The sequence below is a fragment of the Dermacentor silvarum genome, chromosome 9 (genome assembly GCF_013339745.2).
Source record: "Dermacentor silvarum isolate Dsil-2018 chromosome 9, BIME_Dsil_1.4, whole genome shotgun sequence".
Taxonomy (NCBI): Eukaryota; Metazoa; Arthropoda; class Arachnida; order Ixodida; family Ixodidae; genus Dermacentor; species Dermacentor silvarum.
The window spans coordinates 128,562,668-128,587,247 of NC_051162.1; the positions used below are offsets into that span (position 1 = coordinate 128,562,668).

The 24,580-nt window shown below is 45.5% G+C and overlaps 1 protein-coding gene across 1 annotated transcript in view; it reads right to left on the bottom strand.

Annotated features, from left to right (window-relative positions):
- Positions 1-538: 538 nt before the first annotated feature.
- Positions 539-24,580, bottom strand: part of LOC119464286 (thyroid adenoma-associated protein homolog) — a 60,448-nt gene continuing 36,406 nt past the window's right edge. The window contains exons 17-25 of the mRNA XM_049656546.1: positions 23,838-23,993; positions 15,329-15,439; positions 13,371-13,491; positions 10,498-10,643; positions 6,789-7,153; positions 5,380-5,522; positions 4,017-4,262; positions 2,874-2,983; positions 539-659 (exon numbers count right to left, since the gene is read on the bottom strand). Of these exons, the coding sequence (XP_049512503.1) occupies positions 2,919-2,983; positions 4,017-4,262; positions 5,380-5,522; positions 6,789-7,153; positions 10,498-10,643; positions 13,371-13,491; positions 15,329-15,439; positions 23,838-23,993 (1,353 nt within the window). The 3' untranslated portion in view covers positions 539-659; positions 2,874-2,918. The remainder of the gene's footprint in view (positions 660-2,873; positions 2,984-4,016; positions 4,263-5,379; positions 5,523-6,788; positions 7,154-10,497; positions 10,644-13,370; positions 13,492-15,328; positions 15,440-23,837; positions 23,994-24,580) is intronic.

Below are 24,580 nucleotides of genomic sequence, written 5' to 3' on the forward strand. Positions count from 1 at the left end.
GGAGCACACGAGCCTGTGCACAAGTGCTAACACTTGAATGAACAATCACCGCCGTAGCTGTGTACAAAGTCTGGGAGCCACGCTTCTAATTTAGAGACGCGTGCATCTTGCGGCACAATCATGCCCACGCAGGGGCGCGCTCCACAGCTGCTAACAAAAATGGTCCAGACTGAGCAAACCCAGAGAGAGAATGATACAGTATGCTTTTAGAAACATACAATAGATGGTGGAAGCACCTCAGAACTCACCAACTTCGTGTTACTGTGCACGTCCGAGTGGAGAACTTACGGGTACCTCAGTGGCATGGCGGGACAGAAACATGGAAAAGTACTGGTACATCAGTGACACTGAAAGGGTTGATGCAAATGCCAGCTGCCAGTTATCATTTGCACGACCAGTGAGCTGCCATTAGGTAGCGTTTAGTTGGCAACACAGCCAGCCTGCTTATGTGACCGGACAAACTGAGTACGAGAGAGTGGTAGTTGACAGATGGACTAACCTATGAACTGCCGAAGAGTGGGCAAAACCCTTCACCTACCTGAACCATAAAGGGAATGCCAGCGCTCCGGCGTGTGGCGCAGACACCTTTCTCTTTGATGACCGCCATGATGTTCCCAAGCCAAGTGGAAGGAAGCTTTGCCAACTCTGGGTGCTTGCACCTGGCATGGCAACAAGGGAGAGAAATGCCAAAAATGCCTTCGAAATAAGGTCACATGAAAGCGGTAGTCAGCTATAAATACACTTTAGCCTTGGCATTAGTCATTAGCCACATCCCATTAGGTAGTTCATGTCACAACAACGAGAGAGTGTATTGGCTTCTCAAGTGCTTCAGCAGGAAGCAAACATGCTAAGCTAATACAGTAGAACCTGAATGATACGATCCCGTTTCGCATGCTTTCCGGACAGCAATGTTTACAATTGAGAACATAAAAAATGAGCCAATACAGCTGCGGTTTTTTGCCGGTTGATATGTTCCCGGAAAACACAATCTTTCGGCACCAACATTCAGTGCATTGCCAAACTGTGATCGTGTGATATGTTTTCCTACCGCTAGATCCCATGTAAACAAGAAAAAGCGCGAGGCATGTGCAATCACGAACAATCGCCACCTGCAGCAGCACCTTGCCTGCAATACTCGCCTGCCCATTCACGTGAAAACGCCAGTGCACATCGTTTCCTATTCCGGTACCAGCAAATCACTTCGCAGCACGTCGCACACCGCATTCACAGCTATCGCCACCAAGCCAAACATAATTAGCATCTTCACCTATCTGTGTCACAGCACGTGTGGCATAGTGCCATTGCAAGCGCACTGCGCACTTTTAATCAACATAACCCAAACCCGCTGCCATCCTCTCCTGCAGGCGGCACAAAGTGAGCATCATGTGAGCTCTGGTGGCATCATATTCCAGTGTCACCCATGACCTCAATTTTGTTTTGGTTTCCCGTGGCAGTCTTAAAACAATACACAACAGGAAAATGAAAATAAACGCCTTGGGCCGCTCGTGCCCCACTAGCTCGACGTGCATTGGCGTCCCGTGTGGCAACGATACGTACAGAGTGGGCATGTGAAAACTTCCCGCCAGAATGCCCCGCCTAAAGAAGCTGCTGACGTAAGCCGAATTCCGAGGAGCGCAAATGTAAGCTTGTCAAAGCCGCAAAAACAACAATGTGCATGTCAGGCCGGTCTTGCCCCACCAGCTCAGTGCGTGTGAGCGTCTTGTGCCGAGCCACAACAATTCACGCCACGCTTCTAATTACGGAAACGTAAACTACAGTTGAGTCTGCCAATTTTTTTAGTCACATTCAACTGCATGTTTTCCCATTTAGTACGTTTATTCTCGCAAAATTCGAAATCGAAGGAGCCCGAAAATTTGTTTGAATTAAAAGAAGTTAGAATTAAAGGAAGTTAGAATTAAAGGAAGCTAAATGAATGGAAGACTTACTTGCAGTGGCGCATGTACACTGAGCTAACACACGAGTGGGAATTGCGAGTTGATTTAGTCACATGTATTTACAAATAACAAGACACCCGTCCGAGGGCGATAACACCATCGCCGTGCGCCATATGCTGCATGTGCAAGTGCAAGCATGCAAGGGGAGCCGACGATTGTGGCTCAATCTCGCGTGCGTGAGGGAGGAAGGCGGGAAGGAAGCGCGCCATCTTTCGTCGCGCCTGAGGCACCGGAGGGTGGGGAGGGCATTCTACTCCGGCGGCTGCTGCGGACGGCACGGGCACCCTATCTTGAAAGCGATCTGCGATGTGGAGAAAGTGCGCCGAGTGCTGGTAGCTTCGTATGCGCTGCACTTCCGATGCTTAGTCCGCGTTGAAGCGAGAGGCAGCACGAAGGTCAATTTGCTCGCTGCTGCTGCCGCGCTTCCTCGCTCAAGCGTTTTGACAGCGAGTTTCTGCGGCCTTCGAGTGAGATGTGTTCATGTTCACCTGTGTGCGCATGATACCGTGCTTGTTAATTTATTTAGTAAGCAAATGTTTACAGTTTATGAGCCTTACTTCGTATAGCTGTCTAATAATGTGCTATCCCAATTGATGCTTCCACTTTCGGGCAAAACTGACTTTTTTTTCTTGGCGCAGCATTGAGGGGTCTCTCCTAAGCTTTTCCTCTATGGCGGGGTCACAGCAATGCTGTTCGGAGGTGCCGCGACGTGATTTGGCGAGCTGCAGAGAGCATTTTTGGAGCATGGTATGTTCGAATTACCCGTCGCAAATGCTTCCGCGTTCGAATTACCAGGCGTTTTCGCCCATTGGAATACACAACTTTTACGGGACCACAACGTCAGTTCGAAGGAACAGAAAGTTCGAATTAAGCGCGTTCGAATTAACGAGATTCGACTGTATATGATAACATACATACCTCCAAAGCATGTGGCAAAGCTTTTGGAAAGCAGTGTAGGCTTGCTCAAAGGCTCCGCGATGCCTCACTGTCGACATTTGCTCCATGAAGAAGTCGCCAATGGACAGCACCTATGGAACACACAAATGAAAAGCAACTTGCATGAACACATGTCGCATTTGACCCGTCTTTGTTATCTGTAATGTGGCAGCAAGCGCAATGAAATTCACTGTGCGGGCGTAGTAGGCAACAGAAGCGCACCACGTTTTAACAGTGCTGCTGTGAGATAAGAACACTATTTTGTAAGCACTGGCCTATAACCCAGGCTTGGAACATACTCAGAGCAAATGGTCCCCCCACTTGCTTTCTAAGCCTATTTTATGTCTACTAAAGAACCAGGTTAGAGATCGATTGGCCTCTCCAGACGAGGTAACGAGGGAAATAAGAGCTATTAGGAAACTATGAACAATTACTACACCAGGGTGGCTTACTCCTAAGCCCACTGGCCCTCAGAAGGTTTCCTTTTCCTATTTCTTTTTAAAGCGGATTTTTTTTTTCCGCTTTCTCGGGGTTCGGCATTTATCAATTTATCATCGTTTCCTAACTGAATATATAAGGGTGTAGACAACTTGGGTCACTTGGAATGTGCTCGAATTGACAACCTGCTGCTGGCAGCTGTCTGGCGTAGTAGACAACTTGAGTCACTGGGTATGCACTCGAACACACAACTTCAGCACTCGGTATGGGTAACCGAGTATCTATCTGTCCCTAGGTGTGTTCCCATTTTTTGCCAATCCCCCAGAATAAATGTACCACTTTGACACAAGGAATATGAAGCCTTAATTGTATTTAGATATGTGTCACACTTCTCTGTGCATACACCTCTTATCAATATTCGTCCCTCAACAAGCATCATACATTGCCTTTGTCTTCTTGACACAGACAGCTAAGAGCTACAGGCGACAAGGCTGTGCTCATGTCACCTGCTACTGCTGCTACCTCACTAACTCAAACAAGCTTCGCGCCATATAGATTCCAGAATTGCATTGGATCTGTGCGTTTTTGTGCCAGAATCAGTTGCCACTCCAAGCCCAAACATGTAAAGGCCGGGACAAGGATTCAAATCGAGGACCTCAAGTGCAGGAGCTCGATGCCATCACTCACTTGCTTCAACGACAGGCAAACTCCCGCTGTTGGCAGGTCCAGCTTCCAGCGGACATGTCTCGCAGATGTCACCAAAAAAGAGGGACACCTCACGGTGTGCACGCCAGCCACAGAGCAGCAACATCTGCGCCACCACAGCGGTGCTCTTTATGGCATCCACAGACGGCCCGTCACCGTCCTCAGGGGCCAGCTCAAACTTGCGGCCCAGACCCTTTTGTAGCGCAACTTGCATTTGCTCCAGAAGACCTGCGCATGAATTAATGGTTTCACTGCAATGACTTCGCACAGTAGACCCAGGGCAGTGAAAGTTATGGCAACAATAAGTACGCAAGACACCATCGCCATTGCAAAACTTTTAAAAATGTAAACACATCTTAAAACTTCCATCCTCATCAAGTGCATGTGAAATCCACACAATTCAAGCCTGAAAGCAAAGAGTCAAATCCGACTGTCTTGCACGCAGCTACAGAGCAATGTGACATCACATTCAATTCATTTACTCAGTCATGTTTTGCACATGTCTAAAACTACAGTAATGCAGAGAAAAGTGCCAAAAAGCTGGTCGTACGTTTGTTGGGTAGTATCTGTCCTAACTGGAACAGACGGATACATCTCATAGATAACAAACCACATGAGCTAAGAATAAGAATAAAGAAAAATGATGCATAGAAATGTACTATCGACCAAAAAAGTTTACGGACCAAGGGATCTGACTAAAAGCTGAATATCCCTGCAGCCTCAAAACGCAGCCTGGTATTCCCATTTCCAGCCTCTACTGGTATATGCGATCAACATTGTGATGTACGGTTTTACTGGCTACTTTTAAAGGCTGCTCGGATATTTAGCGTTTTCTGAGATCCCGTGGTCCATAACCTTTTGGTCGATAGTACATATCAACCATCCAATATCTCATGAGCAGTGTTCATGACAATGAAGAGGCTGCCTCTACAGAGCAACACTAACTCCTCAGAGTGACACCTACAAGAAACCAATAAACGAAAGGTATCAAAATTGCAGTGATATCTATACTCCTCAAACTACAACACACATTTATAGTACACATTCTCAGCACATTCCTTTTTGTTAAATTCAAACTTTATTTATGCTGGTGAGACCATCTATCCAGACACTCGCCAAATACTGAAGCCACAAGTAAAATGATAAAATCCAGGATTTCAAGCCAGAGCCAAAACTCCAGGAATCGATAGGTGCACCTTTTTAAACCAGAATGTGCATTGCTATCTTCAGTGACTCTTAAGGAAGAAACAAACACAAATCCACTAAAGGTAAGCCAAACTGGCCACACTGCTTGCCAATAGTGGCTCTCTTGCTGATTAGCCATTGACAGCAACCATATTCTTACCTGGATCTCCAGCAATGTCCAATTGACCTTCGGGAGATGCATTGCTCACTACTGGTCCAACCACAGTAGCCACTTCAAACGCTACCTGCATTGACTGGCACAAAACTGCTTTCCAAGAGGCCACATTTTCCTTTGCCAATTGTCTGTAAAATAAACACAAGGCCGACAACACAATCATAAATATGTAATGCCAGCGAAGGTCAGTATCCACCACATTCTCTTACGATTACATGCTTCAAGATGTAAATTTTATTCCATAACAATAATAATTATATTGGGCACTTCCTTTTTCTAGTACTGCATGTCTGGCGTTACTGTCAGGAATGTACTAGCCACACAGCATTACGGAAAGCAAGTGACTACAGAAATTACTAATAATATTAGTGTGACAAAATTACTCCACCAATAGGAGAACATTTTTAAGAATGCATGCAGATAAAGAAGGCACAGACAAAGGGCAAAAAGTAGCAGTATTAAAACGTAGCAAAACTTCGATTCGAATAGGTTAGTAAACTCTATAAAAAACCTGGCTTTAGAAGAGGCAAGGAAAATTTCAACGCCAAGGAACCCAGATATGTCCTTAACAACAAAAGTTTCTGAAGGGGCTCTTTGAAAGCCAGCACTATCAAAAGACTGATAAGCTCATCAACCGCCAGCAATTTTCACTTGCTTGTGGCAGCAATTCTGACTGCCACCAGCACAGGTTGAAAGAGATGTGTATAATGAAATCTTGGGTGGTGTGGTAAAATCTTGGGTGGTGTAAGAATGACGCCCGATGTTGGCGCGGCTTGAAAAGCAATATCTTCTGATGCCAGACACTAGTGTGTCCAGTGAGCAGCTCTTATCGGTGTCTGGAGGAATTGTGACATGCAGGAGGGTGTCGTTGCTCCCCAATAGCTCCAAAAGAAACAGACAAATCTTTTTTAAATTCTATATTTCTTGTTCTAATGCACCTATCCAAAATCTAATTGCAGATTTGGTATCAGCAGAAAAGAACTGAACGAGACTGTTAAATTTCATTCAATTCTCCCCCAAAGTAAAAAAAAAAATTCGTGTGAGACTCACGTCTCCCCTTACACTGAAATTGGGGTTTAGCATCCCAAAACTGCACAGAGGGTCACGAGAGATGTCGTAGCAGAGGGCTCTGGATTAGTATGACTATACATGGGAGTCTTTAAAAAATGTACACACAAAGTGGAGTACGCAATGTTTTGCATTCTGCCCCCCCCCCCCCCCCCCTTGAATGTGGCCAACGACTTGATGCTCTGCAGCACTATGCTATAGCCACTGAGACATCGCAGCAGGTAAAAGACAGTCACGAAACTTTCAGATTAACAATACAGTACTTTCAAAGTGGCAGTGAACACAGGCCAAGACATATATTTTCCGTAGCGGTTAAAGGTACTCACTTCCAATTGACTTTCCTCAGAAGAGCACGAAGTGAGATCAGAGCGCCATATAATGGACCGGTCGATGAAGCTTCAAGGAGGTTTTTCTTGGCCACCTTCAACTGGCTTTCCAGCTCAGACAGGACCAGAAATGTTGTCCAGAAGACACTATCGTCTTCGTCCTGGCTCTTCCGCAGCTTTTTGGCAGTTCCAAGCAATGGAGACAGACCAATGAGTGAATCAGACAGCTTATGCGAGACTTTCGCAGTCAGGTTCAGCGTGGAGATGAGATCGAGGAAGTATGCAGCCGTGACTGAATCCGGAGGCCGGGCACTTTTTGTTAGCGCCACAGTTGCCAACAGGAGTTCTTCGATCCAGCCCTCGTCCTACAGGGTTCAGAATAAAAAAGAACAGAGAATGTGACACAATGATACTGAAGGTGTCTTTCTAAGAAAAAGCACTGGAGGCCCTGAAATAAAGGTACAGTTAAACGTGGATATAACGAAATTGACAAATTCCCCAAAAACTTCGTTATAAAGAGGATTTCGCTATATGCAGGTTCGGCACGAAAATTCGAAAAAGAAACGCTTACCGTATTTACTCGATTCTAACGCGCCCTTGATTGTAACGCGCACCCACTTTCTGTTTTCGTCGAAGCACTCATCCTTGGAATGTCATACCAGGTACTGGATGCGTGGACGCGTGTCATTTCGCACAAGCGCGAGGCATCGGAAATGAAGAGCGAGCGTCACGATGGCATCGTAGCGTCGTATAGTGTTATAGTAGAATCCCGCTGTTATGTTCCCGGGTGCTGCGTTTTCCCGGCTGTTACGTTGTTTTCGGCCGGTCCCGGCACAGCTCCCATAGAACCCAATGCATTGGTAACCCCGCTGTTGCGTCGCAACTGTGGGACCGTTCCCGCATCATACGTTGCGAACTGCCACCCCGGGTCGGCCCGAGCGGCCATTTTGACTTTTCATGTCGCTTGGCTTGGTGGCTTGACGATGGCATTGGCTGTCACAAAGTGCCGGGGGCGACAACTATGACGTATTTTGGGTTACCGCCAGCAAAGGTATGGCCGTTGAGATCCGTATTTGCTATCTAAAGATGGTGTCTATGACGCGTTGTGGCCCTAAAATTGGTTTTGGCTCATAGATGTTCCGTATAAAGCCCAAGGGCGATAACGCCATCGCCGCGCGCCGTATGGTGTATGTGCGAGTGAAAACGTGCGAGGGGAGCCGACGATGGCGTCTAAATCTCGCGCGCGCAAGAAAGAAAAGCAGGGAGGAAGCGCGCCTTCTACTGTTGCGCTCGAGGCACCGGCGAGGGAGCGCGGGGGGAGGAATAGCGGGCGGCGTTGTACTGTACTCTGGCATCAACTGCGTACTGCGCGGCGGCGCACGGTCGCGCGGGCCGTATCTTGAAAGCGATCTGCGTTGGGGCAGAGTCTAGGCAGTATAGGCACAGAACACCCATACAAACTTGTGTAGGTGCATCGACGGCTCGTAGCTTTGTGCGTGCTGTGTGTTCTCGGCGCTCAGTTTGCGTTGAAGCGATAGACAACAGCACGAAGGTCACTTCGCTCGCTTCTACAGCGGCGCTTCCACACGCCGCCTGCGTTTGACAGCACGTGTCCGCACTCATCGAGTTTGATGTCACAGCGTCTGCCAGTGCGTCGGCAACATCAACTGGAAAAGGAGAGTGCCGGCTTGGCGGGTTAGGCCAACTGCAGCAAGCGGCAGGATCAGGTTTGAATGAAGGGAAGGGGAAAGGTCACGCCCGCGGCGGCAAGATCACCGGGTCGAGGATCAAGGGATGCAGGCCTGTCTCACACACGCTCACACGCAAGCACACGTGCGCTTGCTTCGCATTCTGTCGCGGGGGAGAAGGTGCTTCCGGTTGGTGCTCGCGCAAAAATGAAAAAATTTGGGGCGAAATCTCTAGGTTGCCGGCGGGGAAAATTCGTTATATAGAGGGGGTCTCCCGCTGCCACTTCGTTACGTAGAGGTTTCAAATACATATGCTTTTATGGAGTAACGGCGGGGAATAGAAAAACTTCGTTATATCCAGGAATTCGTTATATGTAGGTTGGTTATAAGCAGGTTTAACTGTATAAGCAGCTATGTTATGTCAAATGTGCTGGTAAGCACATACTGTATTTTCTCGCATATAACCCGCACCAAAAACTGAAAAAAAAAAAATTGCTTAAAAAGTGGGGGTGCGGATTATCTGCGAATATTCGCGAAGGGAGGGGGTGGGGGTCGGCTTCACGGCAACGCGCGGCCTGCCGTGCAGAGTCCGCATGTCTATCGACATCGACGCGTGTTAAGCCAATAAGAGGCCAACACAGGTTATAGCCAGATCCACATCCATAGTCTGGTTAGACGCTTTTCGCCATGCTTTTCGCACAGTTTTGCAACGAGTCAGGTGCCGTTTCTTGTACGCCCAGTTTGCACAGTTGGCCAGCCTTGTTTCGGCATCATGAGTGTGTCTCGGCGGCAGTCTTTCATAGTGCTTCAAAAAATGTGCTGTAAGGAACAGCTTAGATGGTTCCGAAGACGATTACGTCTTTGAGAGCGGCGATGAAGCCTTGGATGGCAGCAGTGAATCGGACAGCATTGACAACGTTGTGGCGGCCATTTTGAAATAGATGTGTTTTGAAAACAAAATGATGACTGCGCGTAGTTGTAACTTCCTAGTCCTCATTTTTTCGGATAACTGTGCGGGTTATATGCGAGGTTATTTTTTTCTCTTTCGTGGAGTTCAAAGTTAGGGGTGCGGGTTATATGCAAGGGCGGGTTATACGCGCGAAAATACGGTAAGCAGTGCTGCAAAGCAGAAAGGTTCCTGATGTTTGTGTGCTGTGCTTGTTCAGCCAATAAAGGCTTGTACTAAAATCCAAGTTCGGTGAACTTGGATTTTAGTAACAATGCTTTTGATTACCTTGACTACACAATGGCAGTGGTTCTCAAGCTTTTGCATGCTGTGAACACCTATCCCTTCCCACAGGTTGTTCAGAGACTCCTTTTCACACATTTTTATCCCCCCCCCCAAACATATATATATATATATATATATATATATATATATATATATTCCCGGACAAACATAGGAAAAGACATAAATTTAGGGTTACGAAGAGTTGCATCCTGTCATATTACATACTGTCCTGATAAGTCTTTAGCCTATATGATGATTGAAGTTTATGATCTTAAGAAAAGTGGTGTTGGATCAGGGGCGGATCCAGAGCACTCTCCATGGGGGGAGAGGGAGGGGGGTGCTTTCTGCACACTTTGTACTGTCAGCGCTAAAGTGTGGACATTCTCAGGGGGGCGCAGGGCTGGAGCTACAGGGCTGCCCTTCTGGATCCACCAGTGCATTGGATGCAGAAAACCAGTCTGCTGACATTAGCTTTTACAAAATACAGTTGAAGTACCAACTCCAATGAAACATTAAGCAGTGCTATTGTTTTTGATTTGATCTCGATCAACGTGGAGACCTGGACAAATGTGAATTGATGGCTTGCTTCTGCTTGAAGCCCTCCCTGAACAACCCCTAGCATAAGAATGTGCAATAGAGGCAAAATATTCAGACAATGCATACTGCATCTATTCCAAATAAAGCTCCGACATTAGTGCCATCTCGTGCTTTTTAAAGAGCGTTTTCACAGCTCTATCATTGTGAATTCAAACGCCTTTAAAATGCAGCAACAGGCAGCACCAATACATACCTGAGGTCTCCCCTGCATTCCAGGCAGAACAGCGAGAAGCACCTGGAGCACTGATGTCTTGTTGGCCTCGTAGGGGTCTTTGAGGCACTGCATCAGCGTAAGCACCGCTTCCCATGACCACTGCACTGACAGCTGGGCACTCTCCCCTGCAGAACGATGCACCCCAAAGCAGGCACTTCTAAATACCATTTTTTATAATACAGTCAACTCCAGTAAGTTTGAGCTTGATTAATCAGATTCCTCACTTCATTCAAACGCACAGATAGTCCCAGCAAGAAACCATACATTGCTATGGAAAGAAGACTCATTTAGTTTGAACAGGAAAGCAAGCCGCTTCGGACAATTCGACCCCCACAAACCCCCACTGGGGCCCTCACATGCTCACAGGGGTAACTAAAAGCTTGAAAACAAAAAATTCAGCAGATACAGCTACTGCTTCCCTAGTCAATGACGGTGATGGCAGCACCCTGTCCTGCAGTGATGATGATGACTTATGCTGTGCCGTGAGCAATGTCTCTTTTGAGGATTTTGTCAGCTTCGTGTACAGTTATTGCAATACTGTATTGAAGTAGTTTGCCAATGACAAGAGACTACTTCATGCTGTAAAAACAGTAACAACTTAATGAGGGCTAGTTGGTTCATAATTAGAGCAAAGGTATGAAGTAACAGCGCAAAAGGAATTTGTCCGATTGCACAAGTAATGTAGTATATCAGATTCCCTTGAATTGTGGAAAAGTTTACATTGGTCAAACTGGACAATGTTTCAATGATCGTGCTCTTCAACACTGCAATAACGTAAAGAACGGATATGGTAGCCATTTAGCTGACCACTGTAAGAAACGCGCATGCGCTCCATTGTTTAATAAAATGAAATTTATAGGAAAAGGAAAATCTAACAAGGAAAGATAAATTTTAGAGGCCTTTTGGATCAGCAACAAAGGTGGCAATTGTGTCAGTTCGCCTTCTCTTCTACAATCGGAGAAAGAAATAAACTTCCTGAAAGATGGGGATTGTGATTAGCGAGTGTTTGATGTGCGCATGTTTTCTGAGTATGTATAAAAAGGCTGGTTTTCTTGTAATAAACATTCAGTTAGCAGTCAGCGCTTGTCCTGTGGTCTTTGTTCCTTTCGCGCTGTTACTTCATACCTTTGCGCAAGCTATAAAAACGTTTCAAATTTGTTCATTTTGTTGCCGATTATTAATTCGATCATTCGGATAATGCGACCAAGTTTTCCCATTCCCGAAGGGTTGAATTAACAGGAGTCAACTGTAATATAGTGCTACATTAGAACGCTGTTGATACGTTTTTTAAGGGACCATGAAAAAAAAAAATGTAACAGCCAGGAAAACTTAACTGTGAGGAAGGCCACCAATCGCCACAGCTATGACAGAAACAGATCTGAATGGCTGCCAGAAGTCTCAGCGCTCGTAGTGTGACCGAGGAGGGGCGTGTATAATTAAGGCACATGTACACTGTTTTGCGACAGTGGCCCCTTTCAACTCTTCATATGCTAGACCGCAATATTATGCTTATGCTTCACTGCATAACACGGCTCCATTGCAGCGAAAGTTGACTTAAGAGAATCAGTGATTATGCTACGCATATAAAACCCTTGCCGGCTCCAAAATAAATGCGACGTTGCACTCGGTGGATCTGGCCCAGTGTGCGTGGTTCTTAGTAGGCTTTATGGCTCGTGCAACTTTGGTTGCTTAATGCAAACTGTGGTCGCTTACTGCAAACTTTGGTAGCTTACTGCACCGCTAAATTTACATGACTGCCACGTTCAAATGCAACATAACGTGCAAGAACATTACAAATTGGCAACGTATCGAGGAGAATATAATACATGGAAGTCAATGAGATTTGGGTCGGGACTGCGAAAATGCGACGTAGCAGCCAGGAAAGCACAGCAGCAAGGAACATATTAACGGTGTTCCACTATATAATGGTATGAACAGGAGAGCCAAGGCCGTTTATAATGAATGCAATAGTTCCGCAGGAAGTGGTTATTTCAGTAGTTCATTATACAGTGGAATCTCGTTGATATGATCCTCAGGGGAACCGGAAAATAAAGTGTCTCATCCGAAAATTGTATCATTCAATGTATTATCCAACCAAATCGTATTACCATGAAAATAAAAGTATTATCTCGAAAAACGTATTATGCAGAATCGTATCAACGAGGTTCCACCGTATGTGGATTGTCCTTCGAAAGATGCAAAAATTTATGACACTGAAGCTGATGTTAGCACTTATGATTGGACACCCCTTTCCAGCTGCCCATGTTTTCTCTCTAATGTACGAGTACTTTTTTAGAATGTTCGTCTTGCTGCATGAACATTATGATCACTCAGGTAGCTCGAATATTCAATGTTAGACCAACACTCAAATTTCTGCAAATCACCGAAACACCATGGCAGACATAAGAGCTTCCAACAAAATTTGCTAGAGGGAACTCTGACCCTAGCGTCTACAGGAGCTGTAACGATGGGTAATGCATCGATTTGTCTTAACTTCACCCTTCTGTCTTCAAACGGCTTTGAGATTTTGCTAAGTGGCCATATTCAACAAAATGTTGCATTTTAAGTGAAACAAGTCGCAATGATTGTGCATGCGCACAAGAACTTTTCGCTAGCCTTTGCAATTCTTAGCACGGTACGAGTGCTTGGAAATTTATAAAGACAAAGTGCAATAAGTAACATCACAAAAAAAAGTGACAAGCATAAATATTACACTAATCTATGTACTAACCATCATTCCCCACGATAGCTGAACAATCACAGCCCCTCTAATAATTTTTGTAGGAAGCTTTACGATCAAAGCCAGTGGAATATCCAAATTTCAATACACACAGAAGACAAGGACATCTGACCTTTCAAAGTGTGGACAGCAACAAGGACCTCCAGGACCGCGAGTGCCGTGAAGCGGCGGCCAAAGTTTGCACCTGGGAAAAGCTGCTCCATGCATGCGCCATGCAGCCAGGTCACAAACTCCTGCATTCAGGAACGGTGCGGTCATTGCTAAAGTTGAAGTCCCTAGGTAGCAGGGACACTGGTAGACAAAAATGAAATCATGAGGTTTAATGTCCCAAAACCAGCGTGCGGGCTTTGAGAGACGCTGTAGTGGAAGCTTCAAGGTTAATTTCGGCTACCATGGGTTCTTTAATGTGCTCGCAAACATAACTACCCAAGCATTCCTGCATTCCACCACCACTGGAATGCAGCTACGGTGGCCAGGAATCAAACCCGCCACCTCACTCTCGGCAGCAGAGTGTTTAAGGTTGTTCGTGAATCTATTACCATTTGCTGGGCTACCGGAGAGGTGCAAGGCAACAACAATGCTAGTAGCAACATCTTGTGATGCAGAATTTGACCAGACATTGCACAAAGCTTATACTGCAGTGACCTACCATATTCTACTTGCTATTGGTTTAAAGCGTTGACAGCCACATAACTGTTATCATGCAGCCCTTTCATGATTTTCCTTCAACAAGAACACACATCCAACACAAAGACAGTTGCAGTTTCGCCTGGAAGGTGATGCATTGATAGCGATAGCCAAGCATTAGACAACTAGTACTCAAAAGTAAGATTCGCAGTTTTATTGGCCATATAAATTGCAGTAAACATTTACTTAATACATAAATTAACATGCATGGTGTCCCGGGCACACAGGCAAATACAAACAGATCGCACTCGATTACCACGAACACTCGCTGTCACCGGCAGAGCCCCGGCAGAGCCCCGGCAGAAGGGAGCAAACCCTTTGTGCATATAGGAAACTTTGATTGCGCGACCTCTAATACTAGGTACCAGGAACACAGCATGCATGAAGCCACCATCCATCTCAGCACGCCCTTTGCCTTTGCACCCGATGCAGATTACTTCCAAGATATGGCACACAGGCTGCATAGGTGCTCAGTCGCTCAGCCAGTCACGCACGCTCACCTGATCCCCCCAGCCCACATTTCAATAAGTTACCTCCAACATAGGGCGCATAGAAAGATGCGGCACGTCAAGCAATCACTCCTTTCGGCTCACCCTCGCAATGCTTTGCCTCCCACCCACAGCATACAGCAAGCATGGCGATACAGGATTTCCCCGCACTTGGACGTTATAGGAAACATAATAGCGATGATGGCGAAAATTGGCCTTAACTAAAATGTTTCAAACACATTTTAGGTGCATAAAGCGTCACGTGTTGCTAGCAGCTTTGGTGCTGCTGTCCACAACTCCAGGTAACACAGTATGTAATCTGTAAATTATAAGTTTCCAGGCAAGCTAAACCTCTCTTCTGTCTCTGAACAACCGCAGTGGGTAAAAATGATATACATATTTATGCTAGAAAGTTTTACATAAGAGGAGGGATCATCCTTGGCACAGGTAAGCACAGCTGTGAGAGCCCAGTGATGAGATAACACAATATGACTAAACAGTTGGACAACAGGTTCGCAAGTTCTCTGCTAGCAGCTTTCATGTCAAACTAGTAGACGTTTTCTGATGTCCAGTGAACTCCAATTTAACTCGACACCTGTTGTTACACAACAATGGATGATTAAACTCAGCAGGAACCATGAGAAATGGTTGCTTAATTCAGATCAAACTGAAAGAGTGGAGAGGCATCCAAACTTCTTGTCGATCTATCAGCTGAGATAATCCACAGCCACCAGTGAAAGCCCCCACATGCATTTGCTTCGGGCAGGTCCATTGTCTCAGTGAAGCAGGCGTGCATCTCGAATAAACGAGCTTGGCGCAGGTACTCTTTACGCCCGCGAAAAAGGTCGACTGCGGTACGAGACACTAGAATACCACTCAACGGTTTCATGCCCACCTGATGCGCTTCCAGCTGCGAGGGAATGCGTTGTGCTTGCTCCTCAGGCACCTCTCCCCTCCTCAGCTGCCTGTTAAGCAGTGTGCTGCTGTCGAAGATCCTGTTCAACACCTGCAACAGTTGCAGGAAAGAAAGCACGAAGGACAGGTTTCATAACATGCTAACAAGTTTTCAAGTCTTTGCAGGTCTATCAGGTTTAAGGGCCTGAAAAAGAATGTCACATCTGCACGAGCATAACATGGCCTCGGTTACAATGCACAGGCAGAGTCCAAGAAGTTCGAAAGCTTAGAAAAAAAGTTGCAGTTTTGCCCAAAAGGTGAAGCACCAATTGCGATAGCAAATTTACTAGTAGAGTTTACGGAGTAAGGATAGTAGTTTTATGGGGCTGCATAAACTTGGGGCACATTCGCTTACTAACTGAATTAACAAGCATGGTGTCAGCATGCTTAAGCAAACATGAATAGATCACACTCGATGACCGCAGACAACCACTGTCAAAACGCTGGCGTGAGCAAGCGCGGCAGGAGTAGTGAGTGAAGGTTTATGTGGTCTATCGCTTCAACGGAAACTGAGCAGCAAAAGCACAGCGCATACAAAGGTCAGAGCCGTATGGAAATTGCTTTTAAGATGCGGTGCACGCGATAACCCTCAGCCACGCAAAGTACAAGTACGCAGTTGCTGGCAGAGTAGAAGCCACGCACCCTCCCTTCCGCGCTGCCTTCCCGCTTTCCTCCTTTCGCGTGGGAGATTGAGTAGCCACTTCCCCTTGCGCCCGGTCGCAAGATACACATTTAGTACCGCAGCTAAATGTCACCTCCCCTCCCTCCCTCCCATCCCCCCACGGCCTTTAGCACGACTGGAGATGTCGTTTGCTATCCACTGTGTGTTCGCTCTCCGTGAAAGCGCGCGTCCCTCGCACGCTTTCACACGCACATACAGCATACGGCGTGTGGCGACAAGTTTATCGCCGTTGGACTTTATACTGAACGTCACGGCGACGACGACGGCAGGAATTGCTATCGCAATAAAAGAAAAACAAAGTTAGAGTGTCACCACAGACAACATGGCTCTGAAGTGTGTGGAAGTGAGCCTAGTAATTACCTGCAAAACCTGCACAGAAGGGCACAGGGCACGTCAGTAGGTAGTGGGAAATGCCAGCAGAAGCATGTAAATCATTTTGTTGAGTGTTACAGGAGTCGTCTACATCATTCCCCTTCATGTGGACATATGTACATTGGTTAAACAGGCCAGTGTGTTAATATAGACCTCTGAGAACATCAAAATTTGTTCAACAGTGAATCGTTCTCTTATCTTGCATCACATTGCCAATCGTGCCAATGTAAACCTTTGTTCAAAAACAGGGTACAGTGGAACCCCGTTATGTTTTTCAAGGGACCGTGGAAAAAGATATGCACCTAACAGCCAAAAAAACCTAACAATGAAAAGGGCCCCAAATCGCCACAACATCCGAAATGGCTCTCAATGGGTGCCAGTACAGTTACAGTAAAACCTCGCTGATACGTTTTTCACGAGACTGTAAAAAAAAAAAAAAAAAGAATGTACGAACCGGAAAATTCGAGAACCGAGAAATCAAGAAAATTTAGAAATGAGAGTAGTGGTGAACTGCACACAATTTTATTTTAATTCTTGTTTGAAAAAAAGTCGCAGTTTCGCCTGCAAGCCAAAACATTGATTGTGATAGCAAATTAGTAGACAGCTATACAAATGTAAGTAAGGACAGTAGTTTTATCATCTGTATAAACTTGTAAACATTCGCTTATAAACTGTATTAACAAGCACGGTGTTAGCGCGCACAGGCAAACATGAACACATCACACTCAATGAGTGCGGACACGCTGGCGTGCGGAAGCAGCAGCAAGCGATGTGACCTGCGTGCTGTCAATCACTTCAACGCAAACTGAGCGCCGAGAACACACAGTACCCACAAGCTACGAGCCGCCGACACACCTACACTGCCTAAACTCTGCCCCCAACGCAGATCGCTTTCAAGATACGGCCAGCGCGACTGCGTGCTGCCTGCTATCCTTCTCCCCCCCCCAATGTCTTGAGCGCAACGGAAGAAGGGGCGCTTCCTCCCCACTTTTCTTTCTTGCGTGTGCGAGGCCGCAGTCGTCGGTTGCTTTCCAAGCTTTCACTCGCACATACAGCATACGGCGTGCGGTGATGACGTTATCGCCCTTGGACTTCATACGGAACCAAACGACAAACACAGCGTCCGTGTTTGTAGTTTCTTGCTCATCCACGTCTTTTTCGCAGTAGCTTTTTCTTAAGACGGAACAACACCATGTCGCCCAGCTCTCAGTTTTGATGTTTATACGGAACATCTCTGCGCCAAAACCAATTTTAGGGCCCCAACGCGTCATAGACACCATCCTTAGATAGCAAATACGGATCTCAAAGGCCATGTTTTCTGCTGGCGGAAACCGAAAATATGTCATATGTGCCGCCCCCGGTACTTTGGGCGGCCAATCTCATCATCAAGCCACCAAGCCAAGCGGTATGAAAAGTCAGCATGGCCGTTCGGGCCAGTGCAGGGTGGCAGTTCACAACGCATGATGCGGGAACGGTGCCACAGTTGCGACGCAACAGTGGAGTTACTAATGGATTGGTTCCTATGGAAGCTATGCTGGGACTGCCCAAAAACGACATAACAGCCGGGAAAACGCAGCACCCGGGAACGTAACAGCGGGGTTCTACTTATTAGATGTCTCGGCACACATACTCCGACTGGAGATGCTGCGTAACAAATAGGAACCTAATACTGACGTGTACTTGTTTATCTTTCTCTGGTGACCGCTTTTTACCGGCTGACAAATGTTAAACGTTATCACTCGGCTCAGAACACGCCTGCATGTTTAGGAAGTTTTTCGAATGTTATCGATAGTTCTATCCGTTGTCTTTTATCACCAAACCTTGCGTAATCTGATTGTATGTGCGACGCGAAATGTGTAGTACTTTCTGGAAGGCATGCAGGCACCAGCGATTACGCTGGAACCTTCGACGGGTCATGTATGAAAGCCAACGCGCTTGACCCGCTGATCAGATTTCGATGATCGCCGACTGTGCTCGCCGCTATCATTGTCCTTTGAGTGTCACTTGCTTTTGTGGGCAAAGGTTTGCCCAATAAGATGTTTGTTTCGTGATTCAGTTTTGCTATACTACTGTGTTCTTCACTGTCACTAGAATGTGACAATATTACATAGGTTTAAGGTCGGGACCTTGAAAATGTGATGCAGCAGCCAGGAAAACGCAACAGCAAGGAATGTATGAACAGAGTTCCACGGTACATTTGTTCTGGCACCCTGACCATAAAATGAAATATATTTGGAGGCATCAGATATCACCATGAATGCTGCTCTTATATGCAAGCCAGACAAACTTCTAACTTCATAACAGAGAATTCAACTTTGCCATACAGTGAAATCTCAATATATAACGAATTTCAGGGGACCACGGAAAATTGTTCGTTATTCTGAAAGGTTGTTATAGCGAAAACTCCCAAATTAACCATTCCGCCCATCAACTTATCAGTTGCCACCGTATGAGCTATCCCCGAAAACATCGCTGTTGGCTCTCGGCCCGCGCTGTTGCTATTTTCCATAGATTGTGACGCTACGCACCACCGAAGCACCGTATTTAAAGAGTGGCACACGTAAAAGAGACGCTGATGCCGAAAAAAAGAAAACCACTGACAAAGAGGAAGCTCTATGTCACCTCCAAAGCGTAACGGTTCTATTTGTTCTTTTTTCAAATTCTTTGCCGTGGACACCACAACTGTCTCACTCGAGAAATACACCTGAACTATTTCAAAGTGCAAGCGCGTGCAAATGACACCGTCCGGAAAGTACGACCCTGTGGAATCCCCACGTGCATGAAGGTTACATTTGTCCACGCGCGTAGCTGGTACGGCCGCAGAAATAACAGCAAAGAAAAGAGACATGCGCAGAAAGAAAGGCAAAAGAAGGAAGAGGCGCACCTCCGTTGCTAGGCGACACTTGTCTGGACGGAGCATGCGCTCACAAAACCTGATGCGTTGTCGCCTCCACAGTAGTTTCGCATTTTTCTCCTCTGGCGCAGTCTCAGGTTTGCTGAACCTATGAACCACAGTGTCCACTTTCTGCACCTTGCCGTCTGCTAGCCTATTGCTCCAACTGCCATGAAGGATACATGAAAATCTCAGAATCCCCAGATTTTGCAATAATAATTCATGGTAATAAGGTATTGTTAGCACGACACGGAAACTGATTAACTATTATTATTCTGAAAAGTTCAGTATTCTGAAGTTTGTTGTACTGAAAAACAGTCAACGTCCGATTTTTCGGACTCCCTAAGGGCCGCGAAAACGTCCGAAAAATCGGGCAGTTCAAAAAAATTATTGCATGCCTTTTACTGCCTCCAAGGGCTCACATTGCCACAGGCACGTCCGAAATGAAGGCCTGCCAGTACACTTATTAGGCGTATCATAGTTCGTCCTGTGCTATGAGGCAGCGGGTGCACGCATGTATAATTAAGGAATACACACCATGTACAGTGACAAGCCCCTTTCCACTCCAGATATACTTCACCGCAATACTTTGTGTATGCTTCACTGCATACCACTGCTGTATTGAGGCAAATCTGACTTTCAGGAACCGGCATTATGCAATGCGCCATCCTTTCAGAGTTTCCAAGACATTGGCGACGATTAAAAAGTCGGAGTCAGCGCCATTGCTAACAGTGGCGAATTATGAAAAACACTGCACCGAACAGAAAGAAGCTTGGTAGCAAACGTCGAAGTAGCTAGGCCTAGCTAGCATTGCCACTGTGTTGGCTACGGTTGTCGGCAGATCTGCGTGCGAGAGTGCCGGTTTGGGGAGGCAAGATAATCAAAATTTCGGTGGTGGTGGCTCCGATTAATGCTGTTTCGGACCTGCGGTCATGGCAAAAAGTCCGAAAAATCGGACGGCGAAGGTTTTTTGCATCCGAAATGTCAACCATTTTTATACATTGACTCTGTGGCGGTGCCGCGAAGGCGTCCGAATTATTGGGCATGTCCGAGAAATCAGGCGTGCGGAAAATCGGTCGTTGACTGTACTTTTACATTGAAACTATAAGCAGTCACCAGGGGATTTCTGAAAAGTGTTCGTAGTAATCAGTTTTCACTGTACATTGTTAGACTCATGCCTTTGATGTTTGTTCTTAGGTCTTCTTGGCATGCACTGTGTATATGCGTATATTTTTTCAACGCATGTAGTAAAATTAGTTGCAAGTTGAGAACTTGTGTTGAGTGTCACCTTCATCTTTGTCTCGTTCCTGCTCTCCACGTTTTTCCAAGAATGGACTATCAACTAGCCCAACTATCTATCCTATTGCATCCGCAAACTGTTCACTCATTTTATCTACCGTTTCAATCTACCATCTCTGCTTAGTTGCATCTTAGTAGCCATTAGTTTCAATCTACCATCTCTGCTTAGTTGCATCTTAGTAGCCATTAGTAGCCCTACTCAGCAAAGTGGAGGATGCTGCTTTCACTGACGTTCCTTGCATGCATTGCCAGCCTTTTCCCACGCTGCACATTCACTACGCATCTGTAGCGTTTGAAGAGATCTATGTGTCTTGCCTTCTCAGTTCAGTTTCAGTTCAGTTTATTATTCATTCACACAGTTAATTACACAAGATATAATATACAGACAAGGGTCCCATAGTCAGCGACTGCACCGGGACCCTTGATTAATTGTTATATAAAAAATAAAGCGGAATACAGAGCAGAGAAACAACAAAATGGAATAAGCAAAAATACAAATTAGCAATATAACATTATACAAAGTTAATCACAAAGCAAATAATTCTTAAGTTGGTGTTTAAATGAGTACAAGGTAGATGACAATTTAATGACATATGGTAGACTGTTCCAAAGTTTAATTGTGCAAAAAGAGGAAGCCATCTTTCCGTAATTAGTATGGCATAAAGGTAACAGGAAATTTCCTTCTACTGCAAACCTTGTGTTATTAGGATTAAGAAGTAGATCAGAACTAACGAAGTTGTAAGAAACTTGTTTGGTTAATAGTTTGAAAAATAATATCGCTAAATGATAGTTGAACAAATCTGTCACTTGAAGAATGCGGTTTGTACGTAGTTGAGAGGAGGCATTAGAGAAAAAATGGCTTCGGGTTATAATGCGAATGGCCTGATTTTGAATGTGCTGAATAGAGGAAAGATGACAATGATAAGTATTACCCCAAGAAGCAATACCATAAATGATATGACTATAAATGAAAGCGAAGTATAACGATAATAGTGCTTCTTTGGAAAAAAATGCACGTGATTTGAGTAGTGCTCTAATACCAAATGCTGTTTTTTGTTTGATGTGAGCAATGTGATTGGTAAACTTAAGGTGGGGATCTAATTTAATGCCGAGGAAGGACACACAAGTGGAGGGAGGAATGTTATGCCTATTGAGGGTTATGGCCGGAGAGCAAGGTAAATGTCTCTGTGATGACCTAAATATCATAAATTGCGTTTTAGCAGGGTTTAAAATGAGAAAATTGGCGTTACACCAATCAGTAATTTTAGACAGGTCACTGTTTAGTTTCAAAATTAGCGAAAGTAGAGATTTATCTGCGAGGGCAACAGTCGTATCGTCTGCGTATAATATCGGTAGTGCATAACTAATACAGTCGGGTAAATCATTCATATAAATGCAGAATAATAGTGGACCTAAAATGGAGCCCTGAGGTACTCCTTGGTTAATAATTTTGCTTTCAGAGAAAGCCCCACCTGCATACACTGTTAATTCACGATTAGATAACTTTTTAAGTGCGGGACCAGAAATTCCAATAGACTGCAATTTAGTAAACAAAACATTATGGTTTATTGTATCAAAGGCTTTAGTAAAGTCTAAAAAGACCGAGCCAACAAAGTGTCCGAGATCAAGTGAACGTCTAATATAATCAGTTAATGCTAGCAAAGCTAAGTTAGTCGAGCTTCCTGAACGGAAACCGAACTGACAAGGCTTCAGCAAGCTAAATTTGTTAAGGTAGCTGTTAATACGGCTAACTAATAACTTTTCAACAACTTTACTAATTGAAGTAAAGTCTCGCATGTCCAATTACCGTATTTACTCGCATAATGAATTATCTTTTTCCCAAATAATATGCGCAAAACTGAGGGGTGCGTTCAATATGCGGGGTAAAATTTTGGCGAATTTCTTTCTGCGGCCACCTCTAAACAAGTCGCAGCTTCGCCCGAAAGGCGAACCATCGATTGCGATAGCAAATGCGTAGACAGCTACACGAAGTAAGGATAATAGTTTTATCGGCCATATAAACTTGCAAACATTCACTATGTAAATTAACAAGGATGATGTCAACACCCACAGGCAAACATGAACACATCACACTCGATGACTGCGGACACTCGCTGCCAAAATGTTGGCGTGAGGAAGCACGGCAACAGCGAGCGAAGTGACCTTCATTCTGTGTATTGCTTGAACGCAAACTGAGTGGTAAGAATCGAGCACACACAAAGGTATAAGCCGCCATCGCACCTAGACTCCGCCCCCGATGCAGATTGCTTTCAAGATAAGGTGCGCACGGCTGCACAATGCGCAGTTGCTGCGCCACCCCTCCTCCTCCCCTCCCCCCGGCGCCACGCGCACAACGGAACACGGCGCATTTCCTCCCCGCTTTCCTCCCTTGAACACGAGAGACAGGTGCAATCATCAACGCTGTCGGCAAAAATGTGCCTGGAGTGTCCATATAAATGCTATCGCAATAAAAGTAGGAGACACACGGTACGATTCGGCATCCAATACAATCGTACCCGCCGGACACCATATCAGATGCTGAATCGTACCGTGTCTCTCCTACTTCACGGCAGCAAGTTTAGGGTGTGTTCATTATGCGAGGAAAAGAAAAAAAAAACACACTTCTTCATTGGAAAAGTGGGAGGTGCGTGTATTACGCGAGTGCATTCATTATGCGAGTGAATACGATAGTAGCTCCTTCTATGCCCCCGAGTCTCAGTTCCTCACATTCTGTCCTTAGCCTTGTATCATTGTGCAGTGTTCCAATCTGCCGTGCAGCCAACCTACCCACTACACCCTATTACAACTCGCCTCGAAAACGATGACATCTGCAGTAAACTGTGGCTACAAGGAACCACGCCTCTCTTGTATGCCAGACGAGCCACATAATTGAGAGCACTCTTGCTTTTGGTGGCCCAGACCGTCGACCATGCAACAAAAAGGAAAGAATTCCATGAACATGGTGACTTCCCCTGTTAGGGAACTGGAGACATTTCGGAAGCCCTGAACTGTATAAAGTAAGTGCCTCCCCCTCTTTTTTTTTTCTTTCCCTCTATCGTTTCTGACCTTCACTGGGTAAATAAATCGTTTAGATTTGCTAGGCTGAGCCTCGCAACTGCCCAGCTTCTCAATGACAGACACCCATGGCCACTTTCCTTTGGCAACCCTACTACATCATAACAACCACTATGTTTCGCAACACACCTTTTTGATGCAGGAGATCATCTGCTGCCTGAATGGTGCTCCCTGCATGTTCACGTTGAGGTGCAGGAAGGAGCGCAGCAGCCGCAGGCACAGTGGCTTCACGGGCTCGCACGACTTGGGATGTTCAGTGAGCAGTTGAAGTGTATCCAGCCGCACCTAGACCGAAGAAGAAGCACTGAAACAAAAAGCTCATTTTTTCATAGTACTAACTACAGAAACTCATCTGGCACCGTCAGAAACAAGTAATTCTACTGATGTGCTAGAATTGCTTATTCCTAATGAAATCACCTAGCAATGTTAAACTAAGGTGGTGACTACATGCAACGTCTCTTAATGTCACACCTATCATTTTCTTGTTCCAACACTCATTGCATGGTTTTTAACTACTTCTAAGCTGCTTTGCGAGCCTCCAAGTTTCTGCGCTATAGTATAGCGCTATGATACTGGTAGAATGCAGTGCCTGCATGCTTATCAAGAATAGGGATAAGCTGCCAACCATAACTTGGTAATACAGTCAGAAATCGATATAACAAACCTCAATTCAATGAAATTCGCAATGTAACTAACTATTTTCATTTCCCAATTTTACTTCTATTGAAAAGAGTGCATTTTTTTCTCACACCTCAACGAAGTAATTTCGTGACACGGTTTCGATGTAAGGAAGTTTTCGGCCATTTCAAACCGCACTTGAAGCCCATATGGCTGGTACATGTAGCAAACCGGTATAAAAATATCAGCCGAGG